At 36.4% G+C, this 24800-nt stretch overlaps 1 protein-coding gene across 1 annotated transcript in view; it reads right to left on the minus strand.

Annotated features, from left to right (window-relative positions):
• Window positions 1-24800, minus strand: part of LOC109092652 (dedicator of cytokinesis protein 1-like) — a 195070-nt gene that overhangs the window by 22825 nt on the left and 147445 nt on the right. Inside the window, exons 34-44 of the mRNA XM_042768077.1 lie at window positions 19698-19783; window positions 18539-18695; window positions 17863-17903; window positions 16979-17069; window positions 13611-13730; window positions 8192-8281; window positions 7441-7545; window positions 4396-4537; window positions 4207-4288; window positions 1831-1915; window positions 1342-1428 (exon numbers count right to left, since the gene is read on the minus strand). Of these exons, the coding sequence (XP_042624011.1) occupies window positions 1342-1428; window positions 1831-1915; window positions 4207-4288; window positions 4396-4537; window positions 7441-7545; window positions 8192-8281; window positions 13611-13730; window positions 16979-17069; window positions 17863-17903; window positions 18539-18695; window positions 19698-19783 (1086 nt within the window). The remainder of the gene's footprint in view (window positions 1-1341; window positions 1429-1830; window positions 1916-4206; window positions 4289-4395; window positions 4538-7440; window positions 7546-8191; window positions 8282-13610; window positions 13731-16978; window positions 17070-17862; window positions 17904-18538; window positions 18696-19697; window positions 19784-24800) is intronic.

Raw genomic sequence — 24800 nt, forward strand, 5'->3', positions numbered from 1 at the left:
TTTCCTGTCTGGGATTTCTAAACAGCTTAAAATGTCCAGGTTCTGGCTTTGTCCAGGCTAGAATAAGGAATGCACTCTCTTCCCATATCAGGGAATGTGTTTATCTAAAAACATACGTTTTTAGGTTACCAAAGGTTACCGTTTTTGCTTTGCATGTTTTTTATTATAAGGTGCCTTGAGAAGCTAATTTAAAGGCACTATATAAGATAAAGTTTATTATTAGCATTTGTTTTTCAATTGTTTTTATATTTGCTGAAGGCAATGACTGACAAGTAGTTTAACCAATAGCATGCAGGCACTGTACGTATTCGAGAAGGCAGGATCTACTGAGAACGGTTAAAGCCATGCAAATACACATACAAATAACTGTAGACTGCAGAGAGACCTTGGACATTTAGGCAATTTAGAAATCCCAGCTAGGACCAGGAAAAAGAGGACGTATGGTCACCCTCTGAACTCTGCAAGATTACAGTTGAATCAACATTGATCTAACTTCAGCTGAATAATGACACTATTGTCTTCTGTAGAGCTGTTTATAGCTGAACTGAATTCCGTAATTGATTAATTTAGCAACAATAAGACGTGTAGAGTGTGCAAGAAAGACAGTGCAAATTTACTGCAACAGATCACATCTTGACACAAGCTCATTAAAAATATCTACTTAAAATACAAAATGTAACAAAAAAACATTGAGTGCTGAACTCCTGTCAAGCAACTCCTGTCATGCAGTGCAAAAACAAAACAAAAAAAATCAGCAAGTCTTTGGCAATACAATCAAATAATACTAAAGTCTGTCTTGAGAAAATATCTGAGAACTTACTAATTTTTCGAGAACTGCACTTTCTTACGCACTTCTCAATATTTACATATTTTCTCAATATGTACCTTTTTCTTTAGAAGAATTTAATGAATATGGTGCTGTTTGCTTGTATTTAAATGTATTCTTCACCAAATCTTACATTCAACTATATAATAAATACAATATAATAAAAACAAACATCTTATAGAATTCAACCTAGAACAAAAAATACAAGATTTTGTACAAAGAATTCTAAAAAAGATTCTTTAAATGTACTTTCAAATTAGGCAGACCAAGACCATATGTTCTTTGGACAAGCTGGTGCTGGTGCTTCACCCTTTAATAAATGCCCATGCTTCACTAGAATATGGTGAGAGTGAAACAGTTTAGCTCTACTTTAGACTGTAGAAGAGGGTGAGACGGGTCAAATCTACTGTATCGGAGTTCATTCAAGGTGAAGTGAGACAGGTAAAGGCTATTCATTTTCCTTCAAACCATCAAGAATGGGTGATATGATGAACCACTAGAGATGTTATACTCACCGCTGAGACGGACAGCACTTCAAACCAGCGCAGGATGCCAGGCAGCTTATAGGCGGTTACGAAAGTCGTCCTTTCAATCCACATGTTCTTGGAAGAATGGGAAAAAAGTGAACAGTTAGCAGAATGAAAGCTTTTAGCAAAGGGCCACATTTTGGGTAAAGAGTGGCCGCAATTTATTCCTGTGCACTTTTTTTCTTCTTCTTCAATTTAAGCCTCCATTTACTGAATTTTAATGGATGTTTAGCAGATGTAAGAGGAAGCCGTGGAGGTGGGAAAGACTTTATATTTTAGTATAATGGTGCCGTGTTCTAAGGTCTAACGTCTTGCTGTAATAACTCCGCGTGAAGCCATCTTAAAAGGTTTTTAGACAAACGGCCATTTGAAAAACAGTTCTGATTTCTTCTAAATGAGGAACTGCAGAGCACAAGTACTGAGTGAAATAACAAAAGAAGAAATGCTGTAGTCACAGAAAAGCAAAAGGAAACTCACAGCAAACTCATTGTCCGGATCCTTCTCTCCCTTCCGGACCGGCCGTGAATACTGGTACTTCTGGACTTCATTCACGGTATAAAAGCTGAAAAAAATCAAATCTTGAATGATTCAATCCCAGAACGATTGGTGGTTTTGAGAGGGTTGCATAAGGTCAAGAGGCTGGAGATACATGAGCATGCTTCTAAAAGCGAACATGATGATGAACAACAATCATGCGCCTCCAAGGACGTGCTTGAAAAGAGGAAATTGAAACACTGGACGAGTTTTTTTTTTTTTTTTTTATGAATCTTTTACCTGAGTTTACTACCGAGACTCATCAGCATGCTGATCATTCTCTGATATTTTGGGCTCATTTGATCACAAAAAGTACAAAGTGCAAGTTTCCCCCCCAAAACTTAACAGCTTTGCAGATTTTCCGCATTTCAAGACTGACTATAACACGACTACACAGCTTTATTTCTTTGACTGGACACACTTACTGAACAAATACGCCTGTCATTGAATGAAATGCTGGTTTTAGTCTGAACAAGACGCTGAGTGAGAGATGAACAAGTGTGAATGACTGATGACTATACACAATTAACATGACATCAGTTGTGAGCAGCCTGCTTTTGTGCACACTGAACAAAACGGATAAGTAGCTTCCCCAGCAGTGGAAGTGAAACTCATAATTAAATTATTTTTGGCAATTTGACAAAATGAAGGACAGGAAAATGTAAGCATTTGACAAAATAAAGGAAAATAGATCTAGAATAAAAAACGCTTAAAATGACTCTCTTTTGATTTCCTCAGTAGATAAGCTTCTGTTGAGAAAATTATGATTTGAGATATTTTCAGTGTTTTTAACCATACAATTGGAGCCAAAACTGACAAATAACAACTAAAAAAAAAAAAAAAAAAAAAAAAAAAATTGTCATGCATTTTAAATAAACCCATCCTTAAATGGAAAGTAAACTACTTGGTTGCTTTACATATCAGTCATTTAGTCTCTTTCTGTTGGTTCTTGGTCAGAACAAGCTGCAATGGATCAGACCTATAACTTTTTAGTCAAAGATCTGGCTACGTGAGAAAGATTTCCTAATTACATCACCAACATTATCAAAACAACCACAAACTCGTCAACAGAGCAGCCAAACCCATTCAGACTAGCGTGAAGATGAGTACAGGTGTCCTCTTTCTCTGTGCCATTATGCCTGAATGATAAAATATCTGTTTTGCTATTAAAAGTAAAAGAAAGAGAGGGAATAAGGTGAGAATTTAGACCATTTGACCTTCCCAGTTCACCAATCCACATATATTCCAGGTGCGTTCAGACTTGTGCAACGCACCTTAAATGAGCATGACGGCGCTAACATGCTTAGAGTCATGCCTCTGGTCTGGGCTGTCAACAGATTTAAATCAGATTTAAAAAGACAAAGATAACCAATTTCAATATTTACAAATGTATCAGCTGCAGGGGAGAGAGATCCAGCCTGGGGCATGAGAGGAGAAACACAAAAATTAACCTCAACTGTGACATGACCGATCAGGCCAACGTTCAATCACTGAAGTTATCCACCCCTTCAGCTCCTCTACACATTCACGCTCCTGTAAGCTCATAGAAATGTGACCTTTGGCTCTGATGATTATTTACTCAGAATTGTGGGTAAATAGTGAGTTTTAATTGCTTTTCATGCTCACTGGCGGCTCTGATTGGCTGTGGTAAGCCGCCTCTGACGCTTTATCAAGATCGGTGATAACGCCGCTGTTTACCCCATGGCACAGAATTTAGCCTGAAACAGAATCATGCTTCTGCTGCAGGTGTGTGTGCATGTGATTTATTAAAGCACAGAGGAGTGTAGTAAGGTCAAACACTGTTTGCTCACTGCACATTTCCATTTGAATCAGCTGGCTGAGTCGCTCTGAAGCACACAAACCCTAGAGATCTGCCCGCCGGTTTACTGACCCATCACACACACACACACACACACACACACACACACACACACACACACACACACACACACACACACACACACACACACACACACACAGGTCAACAGACAGACAGATGGAAAACAATGTGAGAGACAAACAGAACAAATGATCTTACAAACAGACAGATTAGATCAAAATACAGACAGATAGATTAAAGATAGAACAGAATGATCTAGATAGACAGACAGATAGAATGACAGACAGAACGGCAGGCAAACAGAAGAGACAGAACATCGACAGAACATCGACAGAACAACAGAAAGATCAATAAACAGATAATGAGAATGAAAGATAAACCAACAGACAAGTAACCAGACAGACAGACAGAACAAAAACAGACAGATATAGAATGACTGATAAATAGAGAGAGAGAGAGAGACAGACAGAGTCTCTCACCTGACAATCTGCTCTGATACGGGTTTGTTCTGGAACTTTGGTGGCAGCTCTAGGATGGGCTTCACTGTGAAACACTGAATGTCTGGTGGAACCAAACTAAGAAACAATAACAGGGACAATCTGGAGATCTGAAGTCAAACTAAACACAGATTTCTGTCAGCATGTGCTGTGCGTGCGGCTGGAGGATACACTGTCCAGAAGAGCTCCTGATGTCCTCGCTGGGAGGGGTCGTGGTCTTCATCTTCTCAGCGTTGGGGAACTGAGTGAGCAGTCTGGCCTCAAAGTCCTCCCGCCGCTCATACTCCTTCCCCCGATAGATGAACATCTTATTCTGAAAAACACCCGCAACAGACATTTTCATCTCCGGATCAATCAGTCATTTTCTGATTTATTTTGATGACTTTTCTGCGCTCACCATCCTAATGAATATTATTAGCATGGTATGAATTTCAAAGCATCACATTAAAAAAAAAAAAAAAATAAAAATAAAAAATATATATATATATTTATTTATATATATATATATATATATATATATATATCTATATATATATATATATATATATATATAATATATATATATATATATTAAATATATATATATATATTTAATTAACACATCAGATTGAATGAATACACAGAAATATAACAAAAAGTAATAATAATAAAAAGTAATAATCGAATCGAATCGAATCGAATAATAATCGAATACACTAAGGCCACAGATAGGTACTAACACACATCCAGATGAGATTCACAGCAGCAGTGTTTAGATGGAAAAACAGGAAAAAATTTAAACATTTCAATAAGTTTACTGGAGCATCTATCAGTGAAGCATGTCTACAAGAACTTAACATTAAACAACAACGAAAAATTATCATATTATTATAATGCATTAAACAGCCAACAGAAATATTATCAGAACTGGTGGTTCTCAGGGTCACAGACATTTTAGTTTTAGCAGTGCAGAATAATAAAATACAACTAACCATGTAATCATGCATAGTTCAAATAATAAAATAAAAAGACTTATGAAATATCTAAAAGAGTGGACTCAATGCTTTGCTGTCAGTGTCAAAGGCTGTGTATCCAATCAAACTCCACAGTGTTCTGAAATGGCAGAATTGCGAGATATAAACAAACTTGCAATTCTGACTTTTTCTTAGAATTGTGAGTTTATATCTATGTATTGCAAATATTAATACAGTAATAAACACTTGGTAGCATGTTGGGATTTCTTAAGGAAAACCAGTTAAGAAGCACACATCTAGATCGTTCAGTTATCATCATCATCTATGAATCCAGGGATTTTATGAAAACAGAAAAACGCATCTCATCATCAGAAAAGCTCATTCTGTATTTCTTAAGAGTTTTAACGTTGAATCTCAAAATAGCCACCGTGGCTGTAATTCACATGCGTTTGGCAGTCTGGAAACGCTCAATTATTGCACATTCCAATAAAGACACCATCAATCATCCGCGGCCACCTACAACTCCGTCAATATGTTTCCACTCACAGCGTCTGTGCGAACAACTACACCCAGTCCACTGTGTGCACACAAACACCCACACACACGCTGAGAAATATCACAGCGAGAGAGAGAGAGAGAAAGACGGAACGGGTTACTAAATTGTCAATATGTGTGGAATTGAAGTGTTTATTGCTGAACAATGCATGCTCACATTTAATATTTCACAATGGTAGAAAGCAGCATGCTAGTATTCGATCTGAAAACAGGCTGAGAGATTCACTGGTGCACACACACACACACACACACACACACACACAAACATATTTCTGCTGCTCAATTAGTGAAATGTGAACCGGAGGTGAAATATGCCCAGGGCTGTTTTCAAATCTGCTTTGAGCGATAAGGTGACAAATTGGACTGTGCTCTCGTCGGGTGTTTTCACCCTGCTGGTGATTCAAAGCACGGCAGAACAAAACGGCTGCGGTCACACGACTCTGCACGCATACAAAAGTGCCACTTTAAAGAGAGAGAGGAGATTGCAAGACGTTTTGTGTTTTAAAAGGCAAAGCTTCTCTCCACGGAGCAACATGTCAACACTAGCAGGAGGCGACCAGCCTTTAGATGCCGATTTATTTTTTGTTCCCAGGATGGCTGGTGGGAGACGTGTGACTGCAGGCGCCTGGAAGAGTATTAACAGAATTACAAATATATCTGAGGCGATTCAGTGCCACAACCAGAGGCTTGAACACATACTGTACATGATCTGTGGAAGGTGAATGATTCTGTTTCATCATGAATCAAAGGGATTTTGGCAGGGACATATTTAGGAAAAAGAAAACAGACTCCACAGAACATTAATATTTTCCTGCCTTTTTTTCTGTCTGACCTTCATCTTGATCAACTTTCTATTTTTACTGCATACAAGTAAACTTAAAAAGTCATTCTGAACAACCTTAAATATCTTTAGATTTGAGCTGCAAGTTAAAAATAAAATATAATAAAAAAAACAAGAATATTTTATTTTAATAATAAAAAAAAAAATATGAATTGAATAACATAATTGAATTGAATACAAATAAATTTATACATTTAATAAATATTTAGTGAATATTGAGGTGGTTTTTGGTTTTTATTTAAAAACATGAGCAAAGTTGAAATGAAAACGATTTGGTAATAAAAAAATAAAAATGAAATAATAATGATTAATAACATAACGGAATTGAATTCAATTCATTACACTGAATACATTAAATTAATAAATAATAATTAATAAATATTGAAATGGTTTTTGGTCCTAAAACATTAGATTTGAGTGGCAAAGTGGAACTGAAATAGATTTGGGAAGAAGCTAATAACAATACTAATGCTAACACTAATACTAATAATAGAACTGAAATTTGAAATTCATGATTATATTTAGAGAATGAAAGTCTATGTCTGGGACAAAAAGGTGAAAAAGTATCAATACACAAAAGGTGTAACGTTGAAAAAATTGACCTTCATATCTCAAAAGAAAAAAAAAAATCTGTTCGTTTTAATAAAAATCATCCCCTGGAACATGAAAATGGCTGTATTTGAGTGAAGGTTTCTGCAGTACTGAGGACAGCCGTTGATGAGTTTGGAGAGGCTACTGACACAAAGACACCAGTAACTGATTTCCAGGCCTTTGGAAACATATCAGACGAATTCACAATGAAATGCATTTACACAGAGAAACAGACAACTTCAAAAAAAGATTCACAATTATAAGAGGAATTCTCACCCGCAGGAACGAGGGGAAGCCCAGCCCATAATAACCTACAGCGAAGTAGTCCGGCTTTGGTCTGATCACTTTCACGATGTTCTCATAAAACTGAGCCTGCTTCCTCTGAGAGACACAGAGACAATCAGATCATCAGTGCTCAGTTACAAAAATACAGTTCCTGTACAACAGTTGTTGCCATGGTGATATGGTGCTATGGACGGTTGCCAGGGCGTTGCTACAGTAGGTTGATGTGTTATTTATCATTAATAATTAAGCAAAATAATTACACTTCTGTTTCACAAATGCACTGATGATTAGCTCAACTAATTGTATGTATTACTATATATGTAAATATTATTTATATTACATAAAAATAAATCAAATACATTTATATGTACTGTATATACATAGTATTAAATAAAACACATTCATTAGCATTCACCAGCCAAACAGGTTATAAAAACAGGTCGAGATCAACATGTGAAGGGATCCAATAAAAGTTAGACACAAACTTTCATTCAGGACTGTTAAAAAAAGGGCCAACGGTTGATTTCAAATCAAATCAGACCACAATTGGTTGTTTGTCTGAATGGATCAATTTGTTGATGATTAGACGAAACCGAACTAATGAACAAAATGCAGAAACTCATTAAAACCCTCTGACCATTTATATTAGGCCAATTTAGCTACTTTGGTGAACTTTAACAGTCTAAACAACTCATCAATTGTTAGTTTCATTGTAAAACCTTGAGAGAGAAAGTATACGTACCAGTAAAGCGCTCAGCTGCTCAAAGTCAAACATCTCGTTCTCGTACTGTTCGGCTAACTCCTTCCCCAGGATAATGGCCTCCTCCCACATCTGAACACAGAGCACCGGAACACATATCAAATCAAACCTTGGAGCTCATTATGTCAAAACACAGTGCTGTGATATCCTTCTAACCATCTGTGAACAATGCGCTGTGAGCTGACTGTCAAACAAAAAGTGCTTTCTGAGATTTATGTTGAAACGGATACAAAGATTACGCAGCTGCAACATGCTGATCGCGTTAAATATTTAAGAGATCATTAAAGGAACGTTCTGGGATAGAACTTTTAGATCGAATATTATTCTGACCCATTCCTCTGTAAAAACAAACGTGTAATGCACGTCCATTGGAAGTCAATGGGGCAAACTGAAGGCTGTAAATGCTTGCATTTTTAATGCATTGTTTTGTTAAAAAAAAATATTAAATCAGGCTTTATGCAAGATTTATGAAGGTGAATTGTAGACTTTTTAAGACCAATTAAAGACAATTTAAGATGAAATGAAAGGGAATGCAATATGTCAATGTGTTGTGTTCTCTTAATGTAGAGGGTCTAAGGAGAACACAATGAGTCACAACTTCCAACCGATCTCGATTACTTTGAAATTAATGTTATAATTCAATAAATAGCTTAACTAGAACATGGAAATAACTTTTACTGTGCATCGTGTCCTACACTGTACATTTTTGTCTTGTTTTTCAGTGCAAATGTCTACAAACTATTAAATCAAGGTACAGTGTAAATGCAAAAATGACATAGTAGAAGTTGTTAATCAAAATGAAGTTAATTATAATTTAAAAAGTACAAATTTATGCCAATGAGCTCAGAAAAAATTGATTTAGGTACACTGACAAATATTTGTTCTAGGTATTAAGCATAAACATGTTGTGCAATTTCTCAAAAAACAAGACTTTATATCTTCATTTTGCATCTCAAGTGAATTTATCTTGAGATAAGAATGTTTTCATATTTCATATATACACACACACATATATATATATATATTATATATATATAGATATATAGATTCGATCTGGCACGAAGGACTCTTCCTAAAACTACTGGAAAATGGGATTGGAGGGAAAACCTTTGATTTAATCAGCACCATGTATAAAAACAATACATGTGCTGTAAAAAAGGAAAAAAACGAACAGAATTTTTCTCCCAACAACGAGGAGTCAGACAAGGTTGCCCACTGAGCCCCCACTCTATTTAACATATATATAAACGAATTAGCCAAAGCCTTAAATAATTAAGTAATAATTATTAAGTATTAATTAAATAATAATAATTCACCACAGTCCCCGGCCCAACCCTGACAGAATCAGAAGTTAAATGTCTCCTCTTCGCAGATGATTTAGTCATTCTGTCAAAAACAAAAGAGGGACTACAGCAGCTCCTCGACGTCGTAGAGACATTCAGTCAAACGTGGGCCCTCAAAATTAACCTCGCAAAAACTAAAATAATGATTTTTTTCAAAATAGATCCAGATGTAGGGAAAATAAATACATCTTTCGAGCAGGAAACCAAGTCCTCCAACACACCCAGGAATACACATATCTGGGATTAAAACTGAGTTCAACAGGGAACTTTAATCTGGCTGTGAATGAACTGAAGGCAAAACACTGAGAGTCTTCTACATGATTAAAAATACTATTCGACATGAAATTCCAATTCAAACCCTGGCTAAAAATCCTAAAAGCAATAATTGAACCAATTGCTCTGTATGGCAGCGAGATATGGGGACCTCTAAAAACCCAAGATTTCTCTAAATGGGAAAAAGAGGAAATCGAAACTCTGCATACACAAATTTGTAAAAACATCCTAAAAGTAAACAGAGCAACGCCAAACAACTCGTGCAGAGCTGAATTAGGACAATCAATACCCCTTATTGATCAGTATCCAGAAAAGAGCTGTGAAGTTCTACCAGCACCTGAAGCGCAGCGAGCCGAGCTCATACCAGGCTGAAGCCCTGCGGTGTCAGGAGCAGAACCGGCACCGGAGCGCACTCTCACAGCTGATGCTCAAACTACAGCCAGACCAGAACTGCACTATCTGGCCAAACCAAATTATACAACTACAAAAACAAAACTACATCACCTATTGGAAAGATGCTACTAAATCACAAAAGAAGATGGAACTCTATTTAAAGCTGAAGAGAGAGTATAAACCAGCAGAATACCTGAGCTGTATGAAAGAGCATAAATTGAGAAAGACCCTAAGCAGATATAGACTGAGTGATCACCGTCTGGCTGTAGAGAGAGGACGGCACAGGCAGAGATGGCAGCCGAGAGAGCAGAGACTGTGTTCACTGTGCTCTCAGAGAGAGCTGGAGACAGAAGAACACTTCCTCATTCACTGTGATCACTATCACAGCATTAGATCACACTATTTCACCAGATTCCAACAACTAGAACCACATTTTATGGCATTACCAAATTCAGAGAAATTAAATCATATTTTGGGAGAAAAACTCTATCTCAATCACAACAGCAGCAAAGTATGTAACACCCTGCCACAAACTACGAGAGTCAGCCCAGTTGACAAAACTAAAGTCTGAATGTTGAGACAAATACACACAAGTGTGTTTTTTATTTTAATTGTTTATTTGATTTTAATTTGTTGTTATTTTTATTTATTGATTTATAAATATATTCATGCATTTGTTTACTGATTGATTTTATTGATTATTTGTTCACTGCCTATGTAATGGCCAATGCTTTGGCAATACTGTAAAAGACATTCAAATAAAGCTCAATTGAAATTGAATGTTGAATTTGAGAGCGAGAGAGAGAGAGAGAGAGAGAGATGATCTGAACACACTCATGCAGGGATAGAAATTACTGAGAGAGGGAAGAGAGAGAGAGAGAGAGAGAGAGAGAGAGAGAGAGAGAGAGAGAGAGAGAGAGAGAGAGAGACTGTGATTATATATCAATATCTGCAGTGCATTATTATTGAGAAAGCTGCCAGTAATAGTATCTGCAGTCTGTAGGAGACATGGATTAGTTATTCAGACCGGAGGAAGAATAAAGCAAGTACGGTGCATAAAGTGAAACTTGCACTGTAATATTGGACCACATGTTCAGCATGAAAATTACTTTCCTCAATTTTCCTGTCAAGACTGCAGAGCACTAAAGGAATAGTTCACCTCAGAATGAAAACTGTGTCATTATTTACACAGCCTCACGACGTCTCAAACCGTACGCTGTTGTGAAGCATCTCTCTCCATACAAAAGGCTTTCAAAAACACCAAATAAGACTACATTAAGTTATGCACTGATAATTCTCCATTCCTGCAAAAAAATTTGAGTCCATCTTTGAATCCAGAATTAAAAATTTTGGCTACAACAAACATTAGAACCATAGTTTTTTTTTTGCATCAATTACAATAACTGACTGTGTTTACATGCACAAAATAGTCTGATATTAACCAAATTGTGGTCATGCTATATTATAGTTACTATAGTAAAAATACTCTTGTTTTCCCTTTGAATTAAGTACAGAGAGAGCAGGCAGGGAAAAAGTAGGAGCAGTTTATGTGACTACGTCTTCCAGTCTCAGCTCTCAGGAGACGTTCAGTCGTGACATGTGGGTATGTCCCAGCAGTCTGAGCCACGTTTTAAATAGATTCTCTGAAAAGCTGGAATAATTCCCATAAAATGTGTTGAACAGAAGAACTATGGCCCAGAGCTGCTCCTCAGCTCACTTTCCAGGACTGCCTGCCTCCTGCCTGGCGCTCTCCTCCAAACACACACACACACACACACACACACACACACACACACACACACACACACACACACACACACACACACACACACACACACACACACACACACTTTCCTGTTCAGTTCTCTCGTGTTCTCTCTATTTGACACACTCGGTCAAGATTTTGAGCTGCTGAGCCCAGTAATGGGGTCCAGTCCAAGGCAGCAGATTCACTAAGAGTCCCCCACTGAGAGACCTGGGTGCAGATCTTGGCGTGGCCCCTTATAACCCTCAAATCCCCTCAGCTCCTCTGTCCAGCCCGTCAGACTAATAGAGATGTAGCTATCACAGAGCAGCCAATATTCTGCCTCTCTGCAGGTCACCTGTCCGTTACACAGACAGCTGCAGATTCTCTCAGTACTGCAGATGCAGGATGCACGCAGAGGTCCATGCAGGCCATTTCTGACATGCAATCACACGGCATGAGGCTTTCTGTCTAATTCATGCATAGAGACACAGAAAATCTGACAGTATATAATAGTTAATCGAGTCATGCTACGCTAAAAAAATCTCTCTCTCTCTATTTCTCTAAAATTATATACAAAATAAATGCAAATGCTTACATTTGATGATGCTATCCTTACTGCTGTTTTAGAATACATAATACTGTATGTAAAAGATAAAAGATGGAATGCATTATATATTTATGTTTCAGTAACTATTCAATAACATAAATATTTCACTAATTTAAATAATTAAAAAATAATAATTACATCGTTTGTGTGTGTGGATTTATATATTTTTTTTTTTATATATATTTATAATGTCATATTTTACATGTTTTAAAATATTTAAAATGTAATAGTAATATATGAAAATATTAAATAATATATATATTTCATTTAATGCTGCCATGCTAATAATGATTCTCACAGTTTTTTTTTTAATTATATATACAAAATAAATTAAAAATTTTAATAAATTTGATGCTGCCATCCTAATTACTTTTTATATAAAATAATTACAGTTTTTGTACATATGAACAAAATTTATATTTTTAATATTCAAATTTGATGCTGTCAGTAGTCATTCTCATTTTATATATATATATATATATATATATATATATATATATATATATATATATATATATATATATATATATAAATAACTAGAATAAAACTGTGATAATCACAATTAGGACAGCGGCATTCAATTTATATTTACACAAAATAAAACTAAGAATACATCCTAAATCATATGACTGCATCAGCAAGAATGCACTGCAATATTTAATAAAATTATTTTATTTAAAAAAGAAAAAAAAAGAAGACACAATGACATGCAGGGACTTCTGGGAACATAAAAGAGTGATGACTCAAATGAACATCTGAATAATTGTTGTTTGTTTTTTAATTATTCATAGAAATGAACCGTCAGATCAATTCAGCTTTCTAAAATGAAAAACTTCCCAAAGGAACACATACCACAGAGGAAAGGACAATTAAGTAGAGTATGTTTGATCACTGCATCTCACAAGCTCATTATTAGTTGAAACACAATACAGCTAAAAAGCTCCACTATTCTGAAAACGGTCACACTTCCTGAAGTTCCTTACTGGTCAACATGACTAAAGCAGGTGTTGTGAAAGTAATATTGTTAGTAGTTGTTACCTTGCCCTTGTCGAAGTACTTGATGATCTCCTGGTACAACTGGTCTTTGAGTTGACACTGAGTGGTTGCCTGGTAACCGTCTCTCTGCGTCAGGTGGGCGGCACAGGCCTCTTCAGACCACTGACAAAACATCATCACAATTACACTCTTCAAAGTCACGCTAGATCTATATACATTAATACAATAACTTGTCAACCTGAAACTTTAAAAGAGTCATGTATAATTATATTTTCCTTCATCTTCTGAAATAAGAAAGTTATTATATGATGAAAACCTTATGAAACTCAAACCTTCCCACACAAGTGAGGAGCACAGCTGCAAAACATCCATCAAAGTTACAATATGGGAATTCATTAACACAACCGCCCACATATATACATTTAAAAGCACCTGTTTGACCAGTCAAGGTGAGGTAATAAAAATAATATTTCTTCAAAACGATATCCCTGATGATTTTAGTCTGATCTGAACAGTTTGAATGACACATTCAATCAATGTGATATAAAAAGCCCGTGTTCAAAGCTCCAGAGAGACTGGTCATGAAAAACCGACTGTTTATAGTGCAAAAAAACTTTATTATAAGCATTATAAGTGGACCACAGGGAAAAAAGAAAATGAAAGAAACACAAAATTATGTGACCCCACTGAACAATAAATGAAAATCTGCAATATGCAGGTGCACAAACACACACACACACACACACACACACACACACACACACACACACACACACACACACACACACACACACACGTATAGAGCAGTGTGGCCGCTTTCAGATCACAGCTGCTGGGGATATTAATTTTGTTGTGCTGAGAATCTGAAAGGTTTTGGCTGTATTTCTGTGCCGGCATCGAGAGCCCATCTGATAACGCTGATTTATGTGGCCACACTGTAATATTCATTACAGATGCTGCCTGATCCTGTAAACAAGTGATTATAGGGAGAAACTGTGCAGATTAAGAACTCTTGGTTTTTTTGTGGACCACTCAGTTCCAAGCCTCCGTGGAATAAAAACACACACACAGGAAAATGAGCGATCTGATTGGCTGGAGCGGGTCAGCTGACTGTCCTGTGGGCCTCTGCTATTGGCTGTCACACTGAGCTACTGTATTGTGCTAAAGGCTCTGTCAGGACTGATTCACTGTAGTGTGAACGTAATTGACATTTCATGGAGCTATGTGCAACAGTGGAGGTCAAGCACCTCAGGAAAGTGCATCATCGGCGTGAGGAGGAGTGGGAAAACCAAGCCACGTGTCTGTTCTACATCGTGCATTTCTGGGGCTTCTAACCAGTAAGTTGTTGGACTAGTTGTTTAGCACTCTGACTGTTTCTCATTGTGAGATGTCAGCGCTGGTCTCTCTGCGGTTACTGTCATCATCATCATCAATAGAGTGGGGGAACGATGACGTCAGAATACATAATAATAATTCTCAGTTCATTAATAAAATAATTACCTTGGTCATTTTATAATAAGGTTTTTCATTTAATGAGTAAAATAAAGCCTGTGGCAAACATAACATGAGGATACTTTTACGTGTTGTTCTACAATGTAAATATCATGCATACATACACAAAACAATTTTTGAAGCAGTTTTATTCATTTTTGAAAACGTATGTTTTTAATAAGTAACTAGATAAGAACGTTTGGGCTGTAAGTGTGTGCAGTCTACATTGTAGAACAAAATGTAAAAGTATTGTCACGTTAATTGCCTGAATGCATGTTTAAAGACTTCACTGTAGGCACCCATAGAACAGTACTGGTTTCACCAACTTCCAAATGAGCAGACAATCAGCTGCAAAGGTTCAGGCTTTGGTGCAGTCTCTGAACAGGACTGAGAGGTGTGTTTGTGTTTGTAAACGCATGAATAGTGTGTGAAACACAAGGTGTGTAAGTATGTGCATGTAGGAGCGTCGCTCTTGTATGCAGGAGCAAACAGAACGACGGCAGCTATTTATGAAAAGAAGCTGCGTGGGAACGAGAGGACGTGGTGTTCCCTTGCTCACAGTGACAGCCGATTCCCTCGTCGAATTACTCCTGTAAAGCCCTGAACAAATCCGAGATTCACTACAGAACACACGCTGAGCCCAAACGCAGATGTGATTAAACAGCAAGCCAATATACATATTAATCCATTTGCTCAACTAATAGTTAACGCCAATTATCAAGACTAACTCCCAAGATTGAGTAGAATAAATTTGCATTTCCTAAAGGATACAGTAGTGCTTGCAAAGCAGCCTCATTATATAATGTTAATGCTTTGGGTCAGGTTAGGTTCTCGGGCATGCAAATGTGCTAATTTAAATGGCACATCAGAGCTTTGCATTTGTCATGACTATATTCTTAAAAGAATAGTTCACTCTAAAATGAAAAATTGCTTAAAATTGACTCCCACTCAGGCCATCTAAAATGTAGTTTGTTTCTTCATCAGTTTGGAGAAATGTAGCATTCCATCACTTGCTCACCAATGGATTCTCTGCAGTAAATGGATGCCGTCAGAAAGAGAGTCCAAACAGCTGATAAAAACATCACAATAATCCACACCACTCCAGTCCATCAATTAACGTCTTGTGAAGTGAAAATCCATCATTAAGAGATTTTTAATGTCAAAATATTCATAAAGTCCTCAATTCATAATATTGTTTTCTTCAGTGAAAAAGTCATCTTCTGATGAAGAAACAAACTCATCTACATCTTCGATGGCCTGAGGGTGAGTACATTTTAAGCAAATTTTGGGAGAACTATACTTTAAACAGAAATAAAAAAGTAACATTCCTATGCAAATAAATGCAAGAAAATGACTCAGTCGAAATTTATTATGCAAATATGACAAAACCAAAAACCAAAAAGGGCGCCTGTATGTTAAGTGATTCTGGATAGATGAATTAATTACAGAAGTTTTAATACACGGGTATTAAATGTAATACCTTAAGTTTCATAAATGTTATACTAAATACTGATGAATTTTAATACATCAAGCCTTGCAAGCACCGTAATCATGTCTTTGGCAAAGTTTAAGTGTCTTTCTACCAGAGATTTGTTCTCAAATCTGCACTTGAGGTGACTTTCTAAATGTCAGATGAGAGCGGCACGCACTTGTTCACCTTAGCAGGGAAAAAACATCCTTCTGTACAACATCAGCACTCAGAAATGGAAATGTGCATGAATTATTCCTGTCTGAGTCTTCAACAGTGAGATTTCCAATGAAATGATACCGGATACTATAGATCCTGCCGTTGAACGAGTGTATGATCATCATTATCACATGTACGCTGAACCTTCATTTACTGACACGAGTAAGAATCAACATAGTGTGTTTACTGGAGAGATCCAGAGACGTCTTCCAAGGTAAAAGCATGGCGTTACCTTGAGGAGTTTAGCGTGCAGCAGCAGGGTGTATCCGGCCTCAGTGTAGTTATCACACTCCTTATGCAGGTCACACAGCTTATACAGGTACCTATACACACACACACACAATGACATTAACAATCTGAACACAAACTCCATTACAAAAAATAAAATAAAAAAAATAAATAAAAAAGCTTTAACAACAAACTCACAAAGGCCACCAGCTCAGAACAGCTTCAGAGCTTCACATAACTTATGACTGTAAACACAGGGAATCGCAGAGACACTTTCCTTCTCTAAACTGTACTCGAGTGTCTAGTGTATTTATTAAATATGGTTATTTTGTCATCCAACATGGTAGTCTGATAGCCCCTCCACCAATTACATAATTAAAGTTGTGACAACTGAGTGCATGAAGCGTCCAACATTACACACTTCATTATAGTTTTTAATAATATATTTTTAAATATTTAACAATATTTTTGTTTTTATATTTTCTGTTTTCATTTTAATTTTAGTTATGGTTTTAGTTATTTTCTTGTGTTTTTGTCTTTTTTTTTTATTAGTTTTTAGTTTATGTTATTTTAGTACAAGTAAAAAAAAAAAATGAAGAAAAATGCTAAAGAGCAGCATTTACTGTATCTGAAATATAATTTTTTTATATTATAAAATATCTTTACGGTCACTTTGGCTCAATTGAATGTGTCCTTGCCAAACAAAAGCATCATTTTCTGTGAAAAAAGGTTTGAAAAGATGGTAGGCTTTATCTGTCCTTCCTTCCAAAAGCACGACTTGACCTGCATCTGGAATTCTCACTGCTTATTATTTTTTCTTTTTCTTTTCTTCTTTCATTTTTCTATGTTCTTCCACGCACACACACACACATATATAAAGCCGCTCACCTGATGTACATCTCTTCTCTCTCGATCTCCTTGTAGAAATTCTGCAAGAGAAACAGGCACATACAAGGTCACTTATTAATGCTAAACACATCCTGACCTCAGTTCACAAAGACCTACAAATCTGTGTTTCAGAGATAATGGGCTCTAGAAGAATCCATCACAATTCCTGTGACGTCTTCTGTCCTTGTGCACTCATGCTGTTAATTTCTACACAGACCAGCGAGATGATGTGATAGTCATGTTTAACACGAGGACTTCAACAGCACGTTCAGATTTAAAGTGCACTCGTGTCTACCAAAAAAAAAAAAGTGATTATATGTGTGAAAGTACAGAAAATCACACAAACCAAGCCTTCGGACGTGGAGTTAATAGCATTGTTTCAGTGAGAGATCATCTTTGATATGCAGTACTGTCAGATTCACGTTCTTCATTGATGCTACGTTTGAACAGAGCCGTAACTTTAATGCTCGTGGGCATGTATAAAGAGTTTGAGCCAATTATAAAGTTACAAAGGAGCTGATGCAATTACTCCACGGCATCAGGACGCCTACACGCTCCAGCTAAAGCGCGCTCCGTCAGGAAATACTGGATGCATTTATGTAAGTGAAGATGCACTGTAAAAACTCAAGGGTTTGCTGCATTGACACTCCGTTGAGAAATGAAATGTTCTCCTCACCAGCACGTTAACTGTGCAGCTCATGCGGTTCTCCTTGTTCTCGTCATGCATGATGGTCCTGTAGTCCAGAAGTCTCTCCAACAGACGGACCACCAGAGTTACAAAGGTTTCGCCAGTCTTAGCCAGATACTTGTGCTTCCTGCAGTGCTCCAACAGACTATCACAGACATATATACATTAATAGTGAAAGTCCCACTGCTGTGTCCTAAACTAGAGACATGCAACAGCATGTGCAATGTATGGAGAGACACAAAAGCCAATTTGATTTCATGCTCAACTTAAATGTCCCTAAACTCCTTAAGAAAGTCAACATAAATGACCATAATAACATTTCTAAGCTAAATGCACTTTTTAATGTAAAAGACTTGACAAGTTAGGCATTATGTTATTGGTTAATAATTGTGCATGTGACACGGATTACACTGAAAGGAAGAAAAAATTATTTGAGAAGCAGAGTAAGTTATTATATTTCAATGAAAGCTTTATTTTCAGTGGAAATAAACATTTATTTCATACAAAATGCACTGAAAAATCTCAATAAGAAGCTCAATAAGACCAAGAACATTTATATGCAAAGAAATTAATTTTTTTTTAATTTTAAACATTTCATATGGATATTTAATATTAAATACCAGTGGGTTTTTTTTTTAAGACAATTGAAATGCTGTCGTAGTTTTTGTTAATATTTAGATATTTTTTTTTAGACTTTGTTTTCACTTTAATTTTACAGTTGTGTTTTGTCATTTTTTTTTTTTCTCGATTTTTTTTTTATATGTCCCTCAAGTTTTTATAAATTTTTATTTATTAGTTTTAGTTACTAAACAACAAAAATAAAAACAAAAATTCAAAAAAAAAAAAATCATATAAAAATAGTTATTAAAATATATATTTAGTTAAAGACTACTTTGTTTTAGTTAACAGTAATAACAAATATTTAACAAGATGAAAATTAAATATGGCCAGTTTTTAAAATATATATACACAAATAATAATAATAAAACTTTAAATATTGAATACAAATATTTATATTAAAAACAAATTAGGGTCAGTTTTGATTTGACTGTTGTCTTTTAAAGGGACAATCTCTTCTGCTCTGTTCATGCAGCATCATGTAGCAATTTTATTAACGTGTGTGTGTCTGTGTGTGATCTGCGCTCACATCTTCTGGAAGAGGATTTTGTACTGTTCGTCTCCTCGACCGCCTTCCACCTCATGATCCAGCTTGGTGATGATCTCGTTCTCAAACTGCAATTAAACACAGCAGCCGTAAATAACAAGTGTGGCTAATTTTTCATTTCATTAGTGTCATTTCTCCCAGCCCTCCTCTCTCTCCTCCTCCTGCGTTTTCTCGCTCTCTTGCACTGTGTCAGAGAGTAATCAGCCGTTATCAATCACACCAACTGTGAGCTCAACTTTATCTGCTCATTACCATCACTGCACTTAACTGGAGACACACACACACACAACTCTGCATAGCTATCTTTGTGAGGATATTCACTGACACAATGCAATCTCTAGCTCCTTACCCTAAAGCTACCCATCAGAACTAAGTTCCTCACCCAAACCCTTACCCTAAACCTAACCTTTACCCAGTTATAACCTGACCCCTAAAACCAGGTCTTGACCCTCAAACAGGCTTTTAAAGGGCTCTCAGAAAGTGAGGACTGGCCAAAATGTCCTCACTTTGCTAGATTGTCCTAACTCCAAAGGTCTCAAACCAGCCCTCAGAAAGATAGCTGTTCACACACACACACACACACACACACACACACACACACACACACACACACACACACACACACACACACACACACACACACACACACACACACACACACACAGACCTCTGAGGGATTTTCTTTCGGAAGTTATGAAATGAGATGACTTCAGTATAGATGAACATAATGCAGACTGACACACACACACACACACACTATGATTTCTGTCCTCCTCACATCATCCTCATATGTCAGATAACTCACAAACTTACTGTAGATGTCATAATTAGCATAAATTTTACTACTTGCAAAATCCCTAACTACATAAAGTTTGATGCAATTGCTGCCTGGTGAACAATAAAGCAAACTCAGACATCATTAATCGTGCTTCACTTCCATGCTTTAGACTGGATTGTATTTGTTACAATCTCAATACAGTGGAATTAGCTAAAAATTTATTTTATTAAAAAAAAAACACAAACGTGAAAAGCAGATGGTTCATTGTCTATGTTAAATGTGCAATATATTTTCACCGATTATTTCAGTTTTATTTAAAGTAAATGAAATATAAATAAAATAAAATACATATTTTATTTATGGTTAAAAACACAAATGTGAAAAGCTGATCTATAGTAAATGTGGAATATATATTTGCAGCTTATTTTACTTATATTTTAGAGAGAAATAAAATAAAAGAAAATATGTAATTATTTATTGTTTTATTGTTTGGTTTTCCAAGGGTTGCCACATTAAATTTCATTGCATTGCATATAATAACAACTTGAAATGTTTGACATTGATGAAATATTTGCTCAAACCACAAAACTAGACCAACACCTGATGAATGAGACCAAAGCATGAGGGAGAAATGTACAGGTTTATACACACAGGATGCCTGTCTGACAGTTTTCCTGATCAACCAGTCAGAACAGCAATTACCTTTACATATAGGCTCAAGTGTGGTTCTCTGATGCATAAATGAACTGAACTCTCATGACAGACTCAAGGCCACATCAAAATCTCTGAACAGATGTGACTGACATTCTGTGTGCCATTACTTGTATTAATGTTCAATACACATCTCATATTAATGGAGTACTAGTGTGTCCCATAGGACTGGCAGGTCTGAACATGCAGGGCGTCAAATACGCCTTTGAGAGTCTGAGTCTGAGAGATTTTAGATCAAATTAAAGCTGCAGTTTGCTGTACTGCAGTATTATGTATGTGAAAGACACTCTCACATACTGTATGTAGATTATCATAAAAGCAAAGCATATGAGAGGAAGCAATGAATCCGTAACCTTCCAGCAGTGAACTTTGAGGTAGATGAAGATCTCAGTGGGATGTGGAACATGGACTGCATCCAAATTTGTACAACACCCCGACTCTGTTTTAATCATTCTCGGGGACTTTAATAAAGCAAATCTCTCTCGTGAACTGCCAAATTACAGACAGCACATCACATGTCCCACCAGAGATAGTAATATATTGGATCACTGTTACACCACAATAATGGATGCATATCACTCTGTCCCATGGGGCAGCTTTGGGGCTCTCTGGTCATTGTTTGGTTCATCTTATACTGCCCTACAGAAACTGAAATCAGCTAAACCTGTATTAAGGACTGTTAAAAGATGGACTAATGAAGCAGAGCAGAATTTACAAGCCTGTTTCGACCTCACTGATTGGAGTGTTTTTGAAGCTGCTGCCAATGATCTGGATGAGCTCACTGAGACTGTAACTTCATCAGTTTCTGTGAGGATATATGCATCCCTACCAGGACTCATCTAACATTCAGCAATGATAAGCCATGGTTTACAGCAAAACTCAGACATCTCTAGAAATGGAGACAGGGTCTTGTACAATCAGGCCAGGAATACACTGAATAAGGAGATTAGAGCAGCTAAGAGGAGCTAATGCTAAAAAGTTGGAAGATCAGTTCACTTCCAGTGACCCAGCTTCAGTGTTGAAAGGCCTGAAAGCCATCACCAACCTCAAGACACCATCCCCCAGCACTGAGGCCAGTCAAAAACTTGCTGAAGATCTGAATGAGTTTTATTGTAGATTTGAAACACCCCACACCCATTCTGACCATCTCTTTACACCTCCAACAATCCCCCTCCCCCCTGCACTTCAGATCATTAAAGATGATGTGCATCAGGTCTTCAAAAAGAACAAAAGAAGAAAGGCACCAGGCCCAGACGGTGTGACACCAGCTGGTCTGAAAGCCTGTGCTGACCAGCTGGCCCCCATCTTTACACAGATCTTCAACAGATCACTGGAGCTGTGCAAAGTCCTTGTCTGCTTCAAACGCTCCACCATCATTCCCATCCCAATAAAAAACCCAAAATAAAAGGATTTAACGACTACAGACCTGTGCCTCTAACGTCTGTGGTCATGAAGTCATTTGAAAAACTGGTTTTGGCTTATCTTAAGGACATCACTGGTGCCCCTCAAGGTTAGGTCCTCTCCCCACTGCTCTTCTCCCTTTACACCAACGACTGCACCTCTCGAGACTCCTCTGTCAAGCTCCTGAAGTTCGCAGATGACACCACACTTATCGGCCTCACATAGGACGGTGATGAGTCTGCTTACAGACAAGAGGTTGAGCAGCTGGCTGACTGGTGCAGTCTTAACCCTCTGGAGTCGATTAACGCGTATACGCGTTTTGGGGTATTTTCTCCTGATAACCCCGAAAAGAACTTAAATTACACTTTCAGTTTTGATCGTACAGATAAGAGCAATACATCAATCGAATCTGTAAAGGGTCTATTTTTTTTTTATACAGACATAATAACAACAAAACTTTGTGCACTTATAAAATAAAGATAACAAACAAGGAGTGCTGTCTGCAGCCTTTGTCTGCGCTGATCTTCAGATACAAATGCGTCATTAAAATGAACTGTAACTCTGTGAATACTCAACGAAGAGACATGAGAGAGATATCTATAGAAAGCCTGACATGTCTACTTTTAAACTAAACAAGTGCTGCTGAAAACAAATATTCTGTGATAAAGTAATCCATATGAAAACAACGCGATGTCCGTTTTTCACGTCTCCATTCATTATCTTCTAATGCGACCACGCCCCCGCGCCGAGCGCGCTTTTGAGATTCAAATGTTTCACTGAAGCGCGCGGCTTTTGAATACGCCCACACAACAGAAGACAACGCAGCGAGACTGTTCTTCAAGTTTTTATTATTTTACTGTTTGCTTCGCGATGAGAGGAATAAGACATAATTCACCCCAAAACAGATGTGATGTGGCTGAGGATTTGAGATTTGGATTTCCTCAGAAAAAAGAATGAAGCACTTTATTCAGCAGAGTTCATAAACATGAGTAAGACTCTCTTTTTATTTATTTATATACTTGTACTAGTTTTCACATAACGTGTAAACATTTTACTAGTTAGACTTTTTCCAAAGACTCTTTTCCAAACCTATAATTCCTGACTTAATGTACAATCAAGTGAAATATTATGAAGTTTCAATAACAATATACACTACTATACCATTCAAAAGCTGATGTAAATAATATAAATGTAACAATAAATGTAACTGTAACAAATGTAACAATCATTGCTGTTCTTTCAATTTATCCCCCCTAAAAAACCTAAAAAAAAATATTCTCAGCTCTTTTCAACATTAATAATAATAATAATAATAATAATAATAATAATAATAATAATAATGATGATGATGATGATAATAATAATAACAATAAATGTTTTTTTTGTAGAAAATAAGATTGTAAAAAGGATTTCTGAAGGATTGTGTGACTGGAGTAATGATGCAAAAAATTCAGTTTGAAAGTCAGCTTTGATTGTTCCTAATTAAACTGTTTAACTGCACTCACAAGTGAATATTAAATTATGTTGTGGGATAATTAAATATATTCTAAATAAACTACAAACATAAAATTATATAGATTTATTTTGTCCTCACATTCTTTCTTGTAACTCATCCCTCTCAGTGACACAGGTGACTGAATGGCTCATTATGCAGCTCATTATGCAGGCCTTTGTCTTCTCAGGTGTCAATTCATGATAGTTGACGCCTACTCGCATATGACTTTTACCAACAAAAAGTGTGTTAGAAAATTTAAATCAATATATTGTTTTCTGTAAGTGAGTAAACAAGATGATTTTCACATCATTTAGAAAAAAAAAATTCTAGGCTACAAGCTCCAGTTCTCAAAATTCCTGGGAACCAAATTTTCTATATGTGTTTTATTGCCTTATTCAAGTGATTTAACATTTTTAGTTTTTTCACTAACCACGCATAACATTTTTTTCTCAAAAACACAATCATGTACATAAATGCTGCTCACATATTATTATAGCCTAGTTTGTGCTGATTACAGTGAGATTAGACTTTAGACATTTAGATATTTATAAGAAACTGAAAAAAAAAACAAAAAAGGAATTTAATGACAAAAAATCTCCAGTCAACAAAAATACAATAATAATAATTGATCCCAAAAACAAGGAGCTGAACACGCCCAAAACAGTGGAGATGATCATGGATCATGGACTTCAGAAGAAAC

Source organism: Cyprinus carpio, chromosome A12 (genome assembly GCF_018340385.1).
Source record: "Cyprinus carpio isolate SPL01 chromosome A12, ASM1834038v1, whole genome shotgun sequence".
NCBI classification, from domain to species: Eukaryota; Metazoa; Chordata; class Actinopteri; order Cypriniformes; family Cyprinidae; genus Cyprinus; species Cyprinus carpio.